Source organism: Bombus huntii, chromosome 7 (assembly GCF_024542735.1).
Source record: "Bombus huntii isolate Logan2020A chromosome 7, iyBomHunt1.1, whole genome shotgun sequence".
Taxonomy (NCBI): domain Eukaryota; kingdom Metazoa; phylum Arthropoda; class Insecta; order Hymenoptera; family Apidae; genus Bombus; species Bombus huntii.
This window is the reverse complement of record NC_066244.1, coordinates 3,422,772-3,437,199: the sequence shown is the minus strand read 5'-3', so window position 1 is coordinate 3,437,199 and position 14,428 is coordinate 3,422,772. Positions and strand designations below refer to the sequence as shown.

The following is a 14,428-nucleotide window of genomic DNA, read 5'->3' as shown; positions in this document are numbered from 1 at the left end:
GCAGTGGCCTGGTTTCTGATGTGAATTGACGTTACACGAGTCATGCGACAGAAACCGTTGGAATGTTTACTGTAGAGTGCCGCTACAACTATTTCTTTTAAAGGAGAGCTATGCTATTACCCCATACCTTTGTTAGGCACCTTTGTTATACCTTTTAGCTCCGACGTATATATCTGAGCGAATGTAGAGTGATTCCTTGATATTCATGAACGTCACCAGACTACATCATTGTGCCATTTCTTCCTTGTTTCTACCAAATGTCCAAATTGGACAAATTGTGAATGTAAACAACTAAATAAAAAAAAAAAGTTTCTTCCTTGTATACCAGCCTTTAGATTAACAATCTAAACAAACATACAAAGTAGTTTTATAAAATCTGTATAAAATATAGTTTACATGCGCAATATTGAATCTTTCAAGGGGATACAAAGGTAATGTACATATGCATTCTCATGCAACAAAATACAAACAGATTTAATAGTATTAAATTTTTTATTCGTCACAATAGTTTGCGAGTTTATGTCTCGTAAGTATCTGTAATGTGTAAGTATACCTTTGGCTGAATGGAAATTTCTCTTACATATGTAGTATCTAAATAGTCTAGAGTAAGGACAAGAAAGGATGTTCTATTTGAAGTGAAGTTTAGTTTTATTTTAACAAGCAATACCCAATGCAAAAACTGACTACAATATCTTCGTACGTCTTATTCTAACACTCGGCTTACAACGTCTGTCTTCACAGGTCAAAAAATGCTGAGCCTCCACACTCGCACCCTTCTCTCACTCCATTACTCATTTGGCTTTGACGTCACCAAGGCATACCCTCTTACACACACACACACACACACACACACACACACACACACACACACACACACACACACACACACACACACACACACACACACACACACACACACACACACACACACACACACACACACACACACACACACACACACACACACACACACACACACACACACACACTCTCTCTCTCTCTCTCTCTCTCTCTCTCTCTCTCTCTCTCTCTCTCTCTCTCTCTCTCTCTCTCTCTCTCTCTCTCTCTCTCTCTCTCTCTCTCTCTCTCTCTCTCTCTCTCTCTCTCTCTCTCTCTCTCTCTCTCTTTCTCTCTTCCCCAGCACTCTTACGATTCTTAGTTTATATGTTAAATTTACGACTTATACTATCCCCAGAATACTCAAACTTAAATATATGATAGACCAAGCGCATACCCTCCCCTTTTTTTGATATTACACATATAGTCAAAAATGTGGAATCATTGTGTTGAATTGGAAAGTGATAAAAAAATAAGTAAAGTTTCGATGTTGTACGTGATTGTATGAGCACACAGAACATTTTTAGCGAATAAAAAATAGTTTTGGAAGACACGAGACTTATCTTGTATTTTATGCACTCTCTGTGTCCGAACTTCCAGAAGCTCTCTATCTTATGAAGCGTTTTAGATCAGCCGGAAAATTTTGTATGTACATACAAGAAGTATACGTTCTAAGTGGAATATTTAATCAGGCTCTTGATACATCAGAAAGAAAATTTATAGAAACCTTCAGAGAGTTGGTTTATTATTATCAAAATTAGTATAAATATGATTAATGGAAATTTAGTTAATGATCGTTTATCATCTTTACGTATCTAAGTGGTGCAAGTATAACGTAGGTAAAAAATTAGTGTAGTTTCAAAGTTACATTTCATGCATTTTAAGACTATAATTCTTGACGTAAAAAACAATATAAATTTGAGCTGCCTCTTATCTTCACAATAAGAAAAGCCAACTTTACCTTTCGTACACGAAAAATGATATTTATGGAACAATAATAATCGTATTATTGCAAGGCTGGGAGAATGAAGTTGTCGAGGTACGACGTGATCCTAGTGTAAACACCAGGATATCCAGCTACAGCACACGCATGACCATAAGACACAGCACCTATTAGGTAGAAGGTTAATTGCTGTCGTATCATCAGTGGTCCGCCGCTATCACCCTTAAACGATCGTTAAATTTTTAATCAAAGATACTGAAATATATCAATCGAATTATATTGAAATAATTATACTATAACTAATATTAGAAGGAAATTAGATTAAATACTGTAATATCGGAATATATTAAAGGTGTAATTTTGTCCGATTAATTATAATTTATTAATAATGGATTGAAAATACAGATATTAGTTAGACAGAGAAATGATGTTTGATTAACAGAAAAACTAAATGCAACGCTCGTATTTACATCAAATAACTTGACAACTATTTGGTAACTCTCTCTCTCTCTCTCTCTCTCTCTCTCTCTCTCTCTCTCTCTCTCACTCACTAGCAACTCTAACACTCGACAACATTCGCAACTCAATTCTAACGACTCTATGCTTCGACGTCTCGATCAACTCTGACCCTCGCCAATGCATTCCTGCTCGGTCGTGCTCGCTCTTGCTCTCGTCCTCTCTCTCTCTCTCTCACACACACACACACACTTTTCGGCTCACACACTCTGGCTTCTCGATTGCCACTCCTTGAAATATGAAACCGTACTTCTGTTTTGACGCTGCTTATCTTTTCTCGCGTCACTGTTACTAGACGCTCTTGGATGTAAACAAACCACAAAAAGACGACGTACACGGTGTTTTCTAATTTCAGCCGATCTCCAATCAAAGCTATTCTACGATATTACAATACCATAATTATGTGTGAGAAACTATTAAATAACTATTAAATATTAAACTAAACTATTAAATTGTGTTTATCCATTATTTTTAAAGTTTAAGACGTCGATTTGATGTTGATTCGAATTAATGCGTCTTCAGACACCGTATAATTTGTAGTTAATCTGTAACTTAATTACCGTACAAGCATCCTTTCCACCCTGAGCATACCCGGCGCATATTACACCATCAGTGATAGGTGCATTAGGAAATTTGGAATAAGCTGTCTTGCATTCGGCGTTGCTAACCACTGGTACTTGTACTTCCATTAATACATCACTTCGTGGTCCTCCTACGAAGAAAATGAGAAAGACATTTAAGACTGGAACTGTTTAATTTTATTATAAAATTGGTATCACTTACTATATCTTAATGCTCCCCATCCAGCAACAAGGGGGTTATAGCCCACGAAGTCGTTATTTCGTAGGGACTCCTCTATGGGGAGACAAATGGGATGTATGTACTCTGAAAAATAAGAAAACAAATGAAAGTGAAGAAAACGAATAACGAAAAGTATAAGAAAGAATAGTACATGTTTTATGATACAATATGTGTGTATGATAAGAAATTTTAGGAAACGATTCTCCATTAATACTCGTAGCATATACACAACAATATTTGAGGACTTACTCGAAAATGGCACCTCCTCCACCAATCTAAGAATGGCAATATCATGATTGTGTATATTGGGAGTATAATCAGGATGTATTAGTTTAGATTCGAATCCCATTTGAATAGGATGCGCTCCGTCGTCATCTCGTTTTAGATTTAAGTCTCCGATACGAACCACGTACAAATCACTGCGTATTGCACAATGTGCTGCGGTCAAAACATGCCTAGCCGATATCAGGGAACCTCCGCACTTCCATTCTGGTTCAGTATCTGGGTTTTGGGGATTATGAAAACCTAATGCAGCGATCCACGGCCAAGCAGCTAAAACGCAATAGTTATAGTTGCGAACATACATCATTTTCTCTCGCGTAAGTACCTTTAAAGTTCATTCTTTGTAGTAAATCGCTTATTATTAATCGGAAAGGAACAGATAAAACGTACCAAACTTAGCTGGTTTACCATCAACCACCCTGGTATGCTCGCCGTTGCTGAAACCACAATATGGTGGACGCAAGGGCACGTACTTATACACAGTTTCTATTAAAATCCCTCTCTTCTCCTTGTTTGGATCGTTTGGACAACAAACGATCGGAGCATGACCCTCATATCTGCATAGTGATTGCCTCAAAAAATCGGTAGCTGTATGACCCTGTGTCTGCAGTATTTCTTGCAGAGGGTTACATGTTTTAATGTTGAGACAGTTGCCTGTTTGATTGTTCGGTGTTGTACATTCTGGATCAAACAATTTTAAAATAAAACATTTATACAGTTCGAATATGCGTAAGAACGCGACACCGATTACTCAACTTTCGAAATAAAAAGCCGATCAAGTCCACCGGATTGCCCAACAGACAACTTTTGACGTGAAAATATAAAGTTTTAATTGATTAGATATTGTGTTAGCCATACTTGAAAGACAAGGACTACCTTCAACCTCATTTTTTAAATAAACACTTTCTCTGTTCTGCGGTAAATATAATATAGGAATTCAGGATAATTTTTAGTGAATCATTTTATGGAATTAGGAAAATTCTCAGCGACAGTATGTAACACAGTTAGGTAAAAGTGATTCAAATGCAGTACTGACATTAAACTAAAAATCTATAAAGTTGTCATTGGAAATTCCGAGAATATCTTTGCATCTTTATCTTAGGCATTACGCCAATAGTTTTCATGGACGTGATGCAATGTTTATCACGTTCATTTTATACATAAAACGAGTCGTTGGAATATTCGCGAAGTTAACGAATCTTTTTCTGGAAACTAAACCGAGGAAGTAGACGTGAATAATCAAGTTCAGTTTTGCCACTAACTTCGTCGCCATCTCGAAAATAAAAAATTATAAAAATCGTTTGTATTTTATGTGGTATTGCGTAGCTCCTTTCTTTTCATTGATAATTAACAAACGCGTAAAATTTCGAAATAGCTCGAAGGTTCCGTGACGAGGTCGTATTATAATCTGAAGTGCATGGAAAAAGACAACTTAAAGTGCAAACCTTCGCCAGACACCATGTGAACTAATGGATGCAGGAGAGTAATTAACACCAAACATGCAAACAACACTTTGCGATCCGTCATTTTTCTGAAATAAAGAAGTGACGAATTGAAAAGACGCAGGACTGATAACGATGAATTAATCTAATAAAAGAAACTTGGTTCACACTATAATTCAATGTTTTGAAACAAAGAGCAAAAAACTGTGGCGATTTAGAAGGACGCGGAACTGACAACAATAAAGGAAACCTAGTTCGTATTATAAATTGAATTTGCATTAGAAAAGAAGCACGATCATGTGAAATAGATGATAGGAATGACAGATATCATCGACATACGTTTCAGTGTAATTTCATTTTTGAAAATTGTTTAGTTTAACACTACAACGATTAAACTCGTCGCAATAATGAGTTTTGAAACTTTCATTTGTGCAATTCCCTAAAAAGCGTCATATTACCTTTTGCAAAAATTAACGTTGATCTTTGTTGAGTTAATAAGATGACTACAGACAACTTAGAAGGAAAATACAAATAGGAAAGTCATTAATTCAGATAACTAGTTAGAGAAAAATCTGGATATTTGTAATTATTAGAGCACGTTTCTATACGCACATAGGAAGATTTATAACAGAATGCTCTTTGCTACATAACTTCAAATCTTATTGTTTCTATTTCTACTTACCTCACCATTCTTCGAAAAATAAGATACAGTTGCACCAACTTCCCTCTAAGTACTTATTTATACCATCATTTTGTCGCTTCTCTTACAATTATGTATTATATAGCACATTCAGTCGTACATTACTTGTTGATAGTTCTAGTACTAAAATCTGTAAAATACCAATAACATGGTAACAGAAATAAACACTTTTGCACGTAACACACCACATAAAAGTTACTTCTACGATAAAAACTGTTTACTTGTGTGACAAGTGCAACTTTAATTGATCTTAAAAATGATTGATCTGTAGTCACAGAATTATCAAAAACCAAATTCGATCAATCTTACGACCCTTTTACTTACACACTTGACGGCTAATTGAGAGATGCCTGTCACGATGAGAGATGTTTTTAAACTTTTTTATGCTCACTTTTACGAAAATCTTCTAATTCTTCGACAATGGTGCTTATATTGAAATATTTCTAATGTCATTCGAAGGTGTCAATTCTCCTCCTTTTTTTAAATCACACAAGAATTTTCCCAGTTACATGTGTTCAAAAATACGTTGAACCATGCAATGAATGAAGTATATGTTACCTACAATGAAAAAGAGATTTCCTATACTGGTCCATTCTTTTCCTTATTCTTTGAATACCAGCATATTCTTCGAAATTATGAATAAATCCGGAAAATTGTTTAATCTGAAAAGAGACATAAATTATTAACATCGTTCATCCATAATTATCAATATCATTCAGAATTTTTGTTTTGTGTTGCAGTAAAAGAAGGCAGCAATTCAGTGCTTGATAAATTATTTCTTCCTTGCCTAACACAATTACTTGTTTCTTTCCTTAATCCGTTACTAATAATTCAAATAGACTTAATGGTTCATACGATGAAGCAACATACCAGAATTAGAGAAAATGTGTAATCTTGGGGGGTACCCAAAAATATATAATCAGAGCTGTTAACATAGTTTGTAAAATCTTTTATTCTGTCTAACTTGCTATTCCATGATCACATTGAGGTCCTTTTATTCCAATCACATGACCATGATAATCTGGCTCTTCAATGTATAATATTCCAAAATTTATTGGATGTATAGGATGTAGAAACCATGATATCAAGGTATCCATTCTTTCTTCCCAAGGTACAGTCTCATTAAAAATTAATTGTTTATATTCTAGTAATTACATATTTTCAATAGAGCATAGTCAAAGATATATACCTCAGCAAATATAGGGATGATTTCTTCATAATCAAAATGTCACCAGGCTGTGGCCTTGATGTGTCATTGCGCCACTTCTTCTTTGTCAAATCAGCCTTTTGATTAACACTTTAAAGAAACGTACAAAGTAGTTTTATAAAATATGTATGGAACATGGTAAACATAGCCTATGTTGAAGCCTTCAAGGCATATAAAGATAATGTTCGTCACGTACATGTGTACTTACATACAATAAAAAATGAACTGATTTAACAGTATACATTTTTTTATTCATCATGATAGATTGGGAATTTATGTCCCGTAAGTATCTGTAATGTGTAAGTATACCTTTGGCTGAATGGAAATTTCTATTACATATAGCTAAACATGCAGAAATAATGCATTTAATTGGGAAGTGATAAAAGAATAAGTAATGTTCCGGGGATGCACGTGATTGCATGAATAGACAGTAAGTTTTTAACGAATAAAAAATAGTTTTGGAACATGCGAGACTTGTATTTTATGAACTTTCTGTGTCCGAACCTCTAGAAGCTCTCTATCTTATGAAATGTTCCAGAGTAGTCCAAAATTTTGTATGTACATACAAGAAGTATACGATCTAAGTGAAATATTTAATTATTCTCTTGATATATGAGAAACAAAATTTACAGAACTTCTCAAAAAGTTGGTTTATTATTAGTTTAGATATAATTTGTAAAAATTTAATAAATGCTCGTTTATCATCTCTATGTATCTAAGTCGTGCAAGTATAGCGTACGTAAAAAGTTAGTGTTGTTTCAAAGTTACATTTCATGCATTTTAAGACTATAATTCTTGATGTAAAAGACGATATAAATCTGAGCTGCCTCTTATCTCCACAATAATACATTCCAACTTTATTTTTCGTGCACGAAAAATGATATTTATGGGACACTAATAATTTTGTAACACTGGGATAATGAAGTCATTAAGGTACGACGTGACTCTCGTGTAAATACCCGGATAATCAGGTACGCCGCATTCATGACCAGATGACACAACATCTATTTGATAGTAGGTGAATTGCTGTGGTATCATCAGTGGTCCTCCGCTGTCAGCCTGAAATGATGGTTAAATTTTTAATCATAGTTACTGAAATATTTCAATCGAATTGTATTGAAATTATACTTATATACAGTAATAATCTATCATTGATTTATGTATTGAAATATTCCAATTTAGAATGTATATATTATATGTATTTTGAAAAAAATTAAGATTAGAAGGAAATTAGATTAAGGACCATAATGATGTGTGAGAAATGGGCAAAACTATTAAATTGTGTTTATCTATTATTTTTTATATTCAAGACGTTGATTTGATGTTGATTCGAATTGATGTACCCTCAGACACCGTATAATTTATAGTAAATCTGTAATGTAATTACTCCACAAGCATCCTTTCCACCTCGAGAGTCTCCGCCGGCGCATATTTCTTTATTGGTGATAGTTACGTCAAAATCCTCATAAGCTTTCTCGTATACGGCGTTGGTAACCACTAGCAGTTGTAGTTCCATTAATGCGTTAGTATATGATTCACCTACAAAGAAAATGAGAAGGATATTTAAGAATGAAACTATTTCATTTTATCATAGAATTGATATCACTTACTAAAGTTTAATGCTCCCCATCCAGCAATGAAGGGGTTATAGCCCACGAAGTTTTTATTTCGAAGGGATTTCTCTATGGGGAGACAAATGGGATGTATGTACTCTGAAAAATAAGAAAATAAATGAAAGTGAAGGAAACGAATGACGAAAAGTATGAGAAAGAATTGAACATGCTTTATGATACAATATATGTGTACAGTAAGAAGTTTCAGCAATACCCAGTAGCATAAATATTAGAAACACAACAATATTTAAAGACTTACCCGAAAATAGAACATTGTCCTTCAGTTTAAGAATAGCAATATCATTATTGTTCGACTCGGCAGAATAATCGGGATGTATTAGTTTAGATTCGACTTCTATTTGAATAGGATGCGCTCCGTCGTCATCTCGTTTTAGATTTAAGTCCCCGATACGAACCACGTACAAATCATCGTTATCTGCACAATGTGCTGCGGTCAAAACATGCCTAGCCGATATTAGGGTACCTGCACACAGCCATTGTGTTACCCAATGCGGGTTTGAGTAATTACGGAATCCTACTGCAGCGATCCATGACCAAGCACCTAAAATGCAATAGACATAGTTGTGAACATACATAATTTTTTCTCGCGTGATGAGTTAGAAATTATTGTTATCCATTGGACATTCGACGATGCAGACTCTCAGATAGAAATTTGATTAAGAGAGAAATTGAATTTTGACTTCAATGGAACAACACTTATTAGTTAATTCTATACAGTTTCCACTTGAAGTATACTGAACTCTAAAGTTCGAATATGTAATTTCTTCCCGAACACTTTTTGAACGCCATCCGTATCATTACTCGTATGTCGATTTTTAATTTCAAGTAAAAACATATTCTTTCTAACATGAACTAAAAGGAGGAAATAATTCAAGTTAATAAACAAAGTTACTACCAATGAAACCGTTGTATTATTATATAATTTAATTGAAACGTACTTTGATGTGCTGATTAGTGCCTTTCAATTTCATCCTTCATAGTATATCGCTTATTATTAATCGGAAAGGAATAGATAAAACGTACCAAGTTTAGCTGGTCTACCACCAACCACCCTGGTATGCGTAACGTTGCTGAAACCACAATGTGGTGGACGCAAGGGCACATCCGAGGTTGCTATAAAACATTTATAGTGAAAGAAGTTATTATATTTAGAGAATTGACAGTAGAGTGATGAATTAATTCGTCTTCGCTGGTTGTTTCACGATTATCCTGGTTATCACATTTGTACGTGAAGCGAGTCGTTGGAATATTCGCGAAGTTAATGAAGCATTTTTCAGAAACAAAACCGGTGAAGAAGTGAATACTTAGGTGGAATTTTCCCATTAACTTCGTGACCATCTCGAAAATAAAAAATCAAACGTGTTCCTTTCAATTTTATGTGGTCACGCGTGACCGCTTTTTTCACTCATAATTACCAAACGCGTAAAATTTCGAAACTGCAGACAACTTAAAGTGCAAACCTTTAGTGCGCCCCGCTTGAACTGATGGATGCAGGAGGACAATTAACCCTTTGAATGCTATGGACGCATATACGAGTCCAGCGAGAGTCTATCTGTGTGGACTAAGGACCCATATATGTGTTTATCAATATTTTCAACCTCCTTGACGTTTATATAAATCATTGTATTACTTTTTATTTTTAATATATTAAAAAATGTCGAATAATCTTGAAGAATATACTACAAGAGATAGTGAAATAAATGAAAATTACAATTCATCGAACTCCGAAGAAGATGTGGAAAACTATATAAATAATGGATTAGGTACACGTAGAAATAAAAATAGAAAACGGTGTAGAACATTGAGTACGTCTTCGGAGGAGGAAGATCCGCATTTAACTCAAAATATCGAAAACTGTAAACGGACGGAAATGTTCTTGTGGACGAAGAAGAATTTGACGCCCATATTACATATCTTTGACGATGGAAATTCCGGAGTAAAAGTGCATTTGACCGCACAGTCAACACCTTTTGATGCTTTCCAAATTTTCTTCTCGGAGGAATTGGTCTCTCAAATTACCGAACAGACGAACAACTACTTCAAGAATGTAAAAGATCATGAAGCATGTAAAACGAATTCGCGTTTGAACAATTGGCAGAATGACTCAGTCTGCGAAATGTACGGATTTTTCTGTACTATAATGCTAATGTCGCGGGTAAGGAAACTCTCTTTGAGGGAGTATTGGTCCACCGATGAAATGCTGAAAACCAGTATATTCCGGAAAATAATAGCACCAGACAGGTACATGTTATTATTACAAATGTTAAACTTCAATGATCATAACGTAATAAACGATGACCCGATAATAAAAATACGACCAGTAGTCGACGAACTGAAGAAATCCTTTTCACAGTCATATGAAAATCTGTGCATCAACGAAAGCCTCGTACTATATAAAGGCAGATGTTATTTTAAGATGTTATTTTTATACTGGAAAAAAGACAGAGATAAATCAAAATACTTCAACCTTTGGGATTTCTGGAAACGTTGTTATGACACTCCTTCAACCGTACTTTGAGAAGGGTCATACGTTAATTACGGACAATTGGTATACAAGCCCACAAAACCAATGCATTCGGAACTGTTCGTAAAAATAGGAGCGAAATGCCCCGTATGGAAGAAAGCTTGAAGAAAGGTGAAATTTGTTACCGATCTACGAATAATTTATTGACGATGAAATGGCGTGACAAGAAGGATGTCTGGATGCTATCCACTGTACACGCAGCTAGGTTGATTGAAACGGAAAAACGAAACTATCGAACAGGGTTAAAGAAAACCAAACCATCGTGTATTACAGATTATAACTCTTACATGGGTGCTGTAGACAAAGTTGATATGGTTTTAAGTACACTTAATTCTACAAGGAAAACCATAAAATGGTATAAGAAACTTTTTTCCGTTTGCTAAATTTAGCAATATACAATGCATATATCCTATACAAAAATTCTACTGGTACGAAACAAAAATTTAATGAATTTCATTTGGCAATGGTAAAAGATACTTTACGGAAATATCCACAAGGAAGAAACGTTGTGGGTGGTGGTAAAAAAGATTCGAAAGATATACCGTTTCGTTTAACAGAGAGACATTTTCTATCAAAATGTTCAAATTAAACGGACAAGGCACAATTATCACGAAGAAAATGCGTTGTTTGCGCGAAACATAAAAAACGAAGTGATACGCGATATGAATGCAGAAAATGCGATGTCGGTTTATGTATCGATGATTGTTTTGAGACTTACCACACCCAAATGAACTTCTAATTTTAGTCGATTTGAATTGCTCAAAGTTTTTAGAAAATTGTTGAGAATTGTGGATCTTTGAAGCCGAAATAATGTTACAGGAACACTAAATTTTCACTTGGAATTAATATTAGAATAGTTATATACTTATTTCATGGACGATTTCTTATATATTCATGGATACACACTTGCGCGCGTCTCGGCACTTTCTCCTATACCCGACCTATAACCGACTGAATAGTTTACATTCATCTGTTTTCGAGACGTCGCGCACACACATACCTCCACACACCGATACCCGCATACAAGTATCTCTACTACGCATTTAACCCAGCCCAGCACAGAAAATTATACATGTCTCAACAAAAATAATTAAACAATTTTAATTTTATCAATATACATAAAAGTTTTTATTTTGTGAAATGAATCTAGTGTAAATGTAATGCGCATGTGATTTAAAACTAAATATTTCTTTGTTTAAAATATACGCAAAGAACTTTCCATAATTTTTGTTATATTCATTGGACTCAAATATTTAGATTCATTAACACAATTTCAAGTTTAAATATGTTTTACATTTTAATGTTTTTAGTAGAATAATTAATGTTCGAAAATAACTTTCTAGTATTATTTCATTTGGTGTACAGGAATTACAATTATAACTTAGTTCCGCCATGCGTATTTAATTAACATAATTCACACTAGCAGAAAAAGAATTCCGTCTTCAATCATCGCAACCGCTAAGCGCGTGCCGTCTACGCGGATTGCTTTCGCCGGGAGTATCCAGAATTCAAAAGGTTAACGCCAAACATGCGAACAGTATATTGAAGCCAGTCATCGTACTGAAATAAAAAAGTGACGAATTGAAAAGACGCAGGACTGATAACGATGAATGAATCTAATAAAAGAAACTTGGTTCACACTATGATTCAATGTTTTGCAACAAAGAGCGAAAAACTCTGGCGATTTAGAAAGACGCGGAACTGATAACAATAAAGGAAACTTAGTTCGTATTATAAATTGAATTTGCATTAGAAAAGCACGATCATGCGAAATAGATCGTAGGAATGACAAATATCATCGACATATGTTTCTGTGTAATTTCATGTTTGAAAATTGTTTAGATGTATAGGATGTACGAACCATGATATTCTAACGCGAGCAATTGAACGCGCAAATAGAGGTCCTCTCGCACCCAGCACGTAATTCCTGTTATTTGTCACCGAGATTCAACAGTTCGATTCATCACGATGCTGCGTACGTGAACAATATGGAAAAAGAAAGAAAACATCAGGCTAGAAACATTACAGCGTGCATTTCTTTCTTTAGTTTTTTTCCTTTGAAACATATCGTGTTAACGATATGTAAACAGGAATTCACTAACGTCCGATATTCTGTTTCATACTCTTCTAATTTTGTTTATATTAGATACTCTATTATGATTAGAGCGTGGATGTTTATATAAATTCGTAGCTTTATTTAACACTATTACAGAAATACAATTATGGAAATTGAACTTAAATAGAAATTTCTTTCGTTCAATACAATTAAGTATCACAACTCATTTATTATGTTAATCTTTAACATTATAGCAGAAACTTTACTTTCAATATTTTCGATATCTTTGCACATTATTCTATGCAATCTGTGCATTTCTACACTTTCAAATTCACTATAAATGTACAATCTATTTATAACTCATCACAATGATTTAGTTTAAATTACACGTTTGTAGAATACGTCTTACGCTTGTCACCAGAGGGCCATCGATATCAACACAGGGCTAGCGATGTTAATGCTTTCTCACTAGTGGTCACATTGACACTGTTTGTTTCAATAAATATAACTTCCAACACAACTTTTCTTATCCGAGTGTCTAAGGTATAGGTCTGCTAGGTGAGAGCCTTACTGAGGAGTCCGCCACTAGCAGCCTAGGACGAAACACGCACGCTATATTTTCTCTTGTTGTGTCTAAGGCATGAGCCTGCTGGGTAACCTTACTGATGAGTCCACTAGCAGGCTCTGGACGAAACACACTTTTTTTTTCTTTTTCTCCATCTTCTTTCATATATCCGTGATAATTGTAGCTGCTGGCTGTAGATCTCGCTTGCCGGGGTACTGCTGTATTTTCTTCTTCTCATGTAGATGTCGTTCAACAGGCATTCGACAAAGTATGGCATGAAAGTCTACTATACAAGCTTAAAAAGATCCTACCTCACCCCTACTACTCCATTTTAAAATCCTACCTAACCAATAGACAATTCATGGTTAAATGCCTAGACGCCACTTCTGCAACATTCCCAATAGAATCCGGCATACCCCAAGGTAGTGTTCTCGCACCCCTACTGTTCTCCATCTACACTGCCGACTTACCTATATCAAACGAGATAACAATAGCAACATTTGCTGACGACACAGCGCTATTAGCTACCCACGCAGACCCGGTAATTGCCTCATCCACTCTCCAGCGATGTCTCGACTCCATGCAAAAGTGGTTTCATAAATGGGGCTTCAAAATTAACGAAAAAAAATGCTCACATGTAACCTTCACGCTCCGTAAACAAACCTGCCCCCAGGTCACCATTAACAACACAATAATTCCTAGCAAGGAATAAATAATATAAATAAATAATATAAATAATAAATATATTAAATATAAATATATTAAATATATATAAATAATATAAATAAATAATAAAATAAATAAAAATAAAATTAAATTAAAATTTAGGAAAAGATAAGAAAATAAAAGTATGTAAAAAAATAGAAGTTACTGAGAATGATGCAAAAAGCAAGGCAGCGGAACCCACCTTAGAATTAACAA

General features: G+C 34.7%; 2 protein-coding genes across 2 annotated transcripts; both read right to left on the bottom strand.

Moving 5' to 3' along the window:
* Positions 1-1,553: 1,553 nt before the first annotated feature.
* On the bottom strand, positions 1,554-6,432 carry LOC126867535 (venom serine protease Bi-VSP-like). Its single transcript, XM_050622102.1, has 8 exons — positions 5,846-6,432; positions 5,504-5,651; positions 4,825-4,910; positions 3,770-4,060; positions 3,347-3,649; positions 3,080-3,181; positions 2,857-3,008; positions 1,554-2,002 (listed from the first exon to the last, which is right to left on the bottom strand). Exons 2-8 carry the CDS (start codon positions 5,509-5,511, stop codon positions 1,844-1,846), a joined length of 1,101 nt encoding a protein of 366 aa, XP_050478059.1. The 5' UTR covers positions 5,512-5,651; positions 5,846-6,432; the 3' UTR covers positions 1,554-1,843.
* A 775-nt stretch (positions 6,433-7,207) lies between these two features.
* On the bottom strand, positions 7,208-13,672 carry LOC126868116 (venom protease-like). Its single transcript, XM_050623334.1, has 7 exons — positions 13,514-13,672; positions 11,605-11,710; positions 9,386-9,475; positions 8,601-8,903; positions 8,339-8,440; positions 8,116-8,267; positions 7,208-7,787 (listed from the first exon to the last, which is right to left on the bottom strand). The coding sequence occupies exons 1-7, from the start codon at positions 13,670-13,672 to the stop codon at positions 7,623-7,625; spliced, it is 1,077 nt and encodes a 358-aa protein (XP_050479291.1). The 3' UTR covers positions 7,208-7,622.
* Between the last annotated feature and the right edge of the window lie 756 nt (positions 13,673-14,428).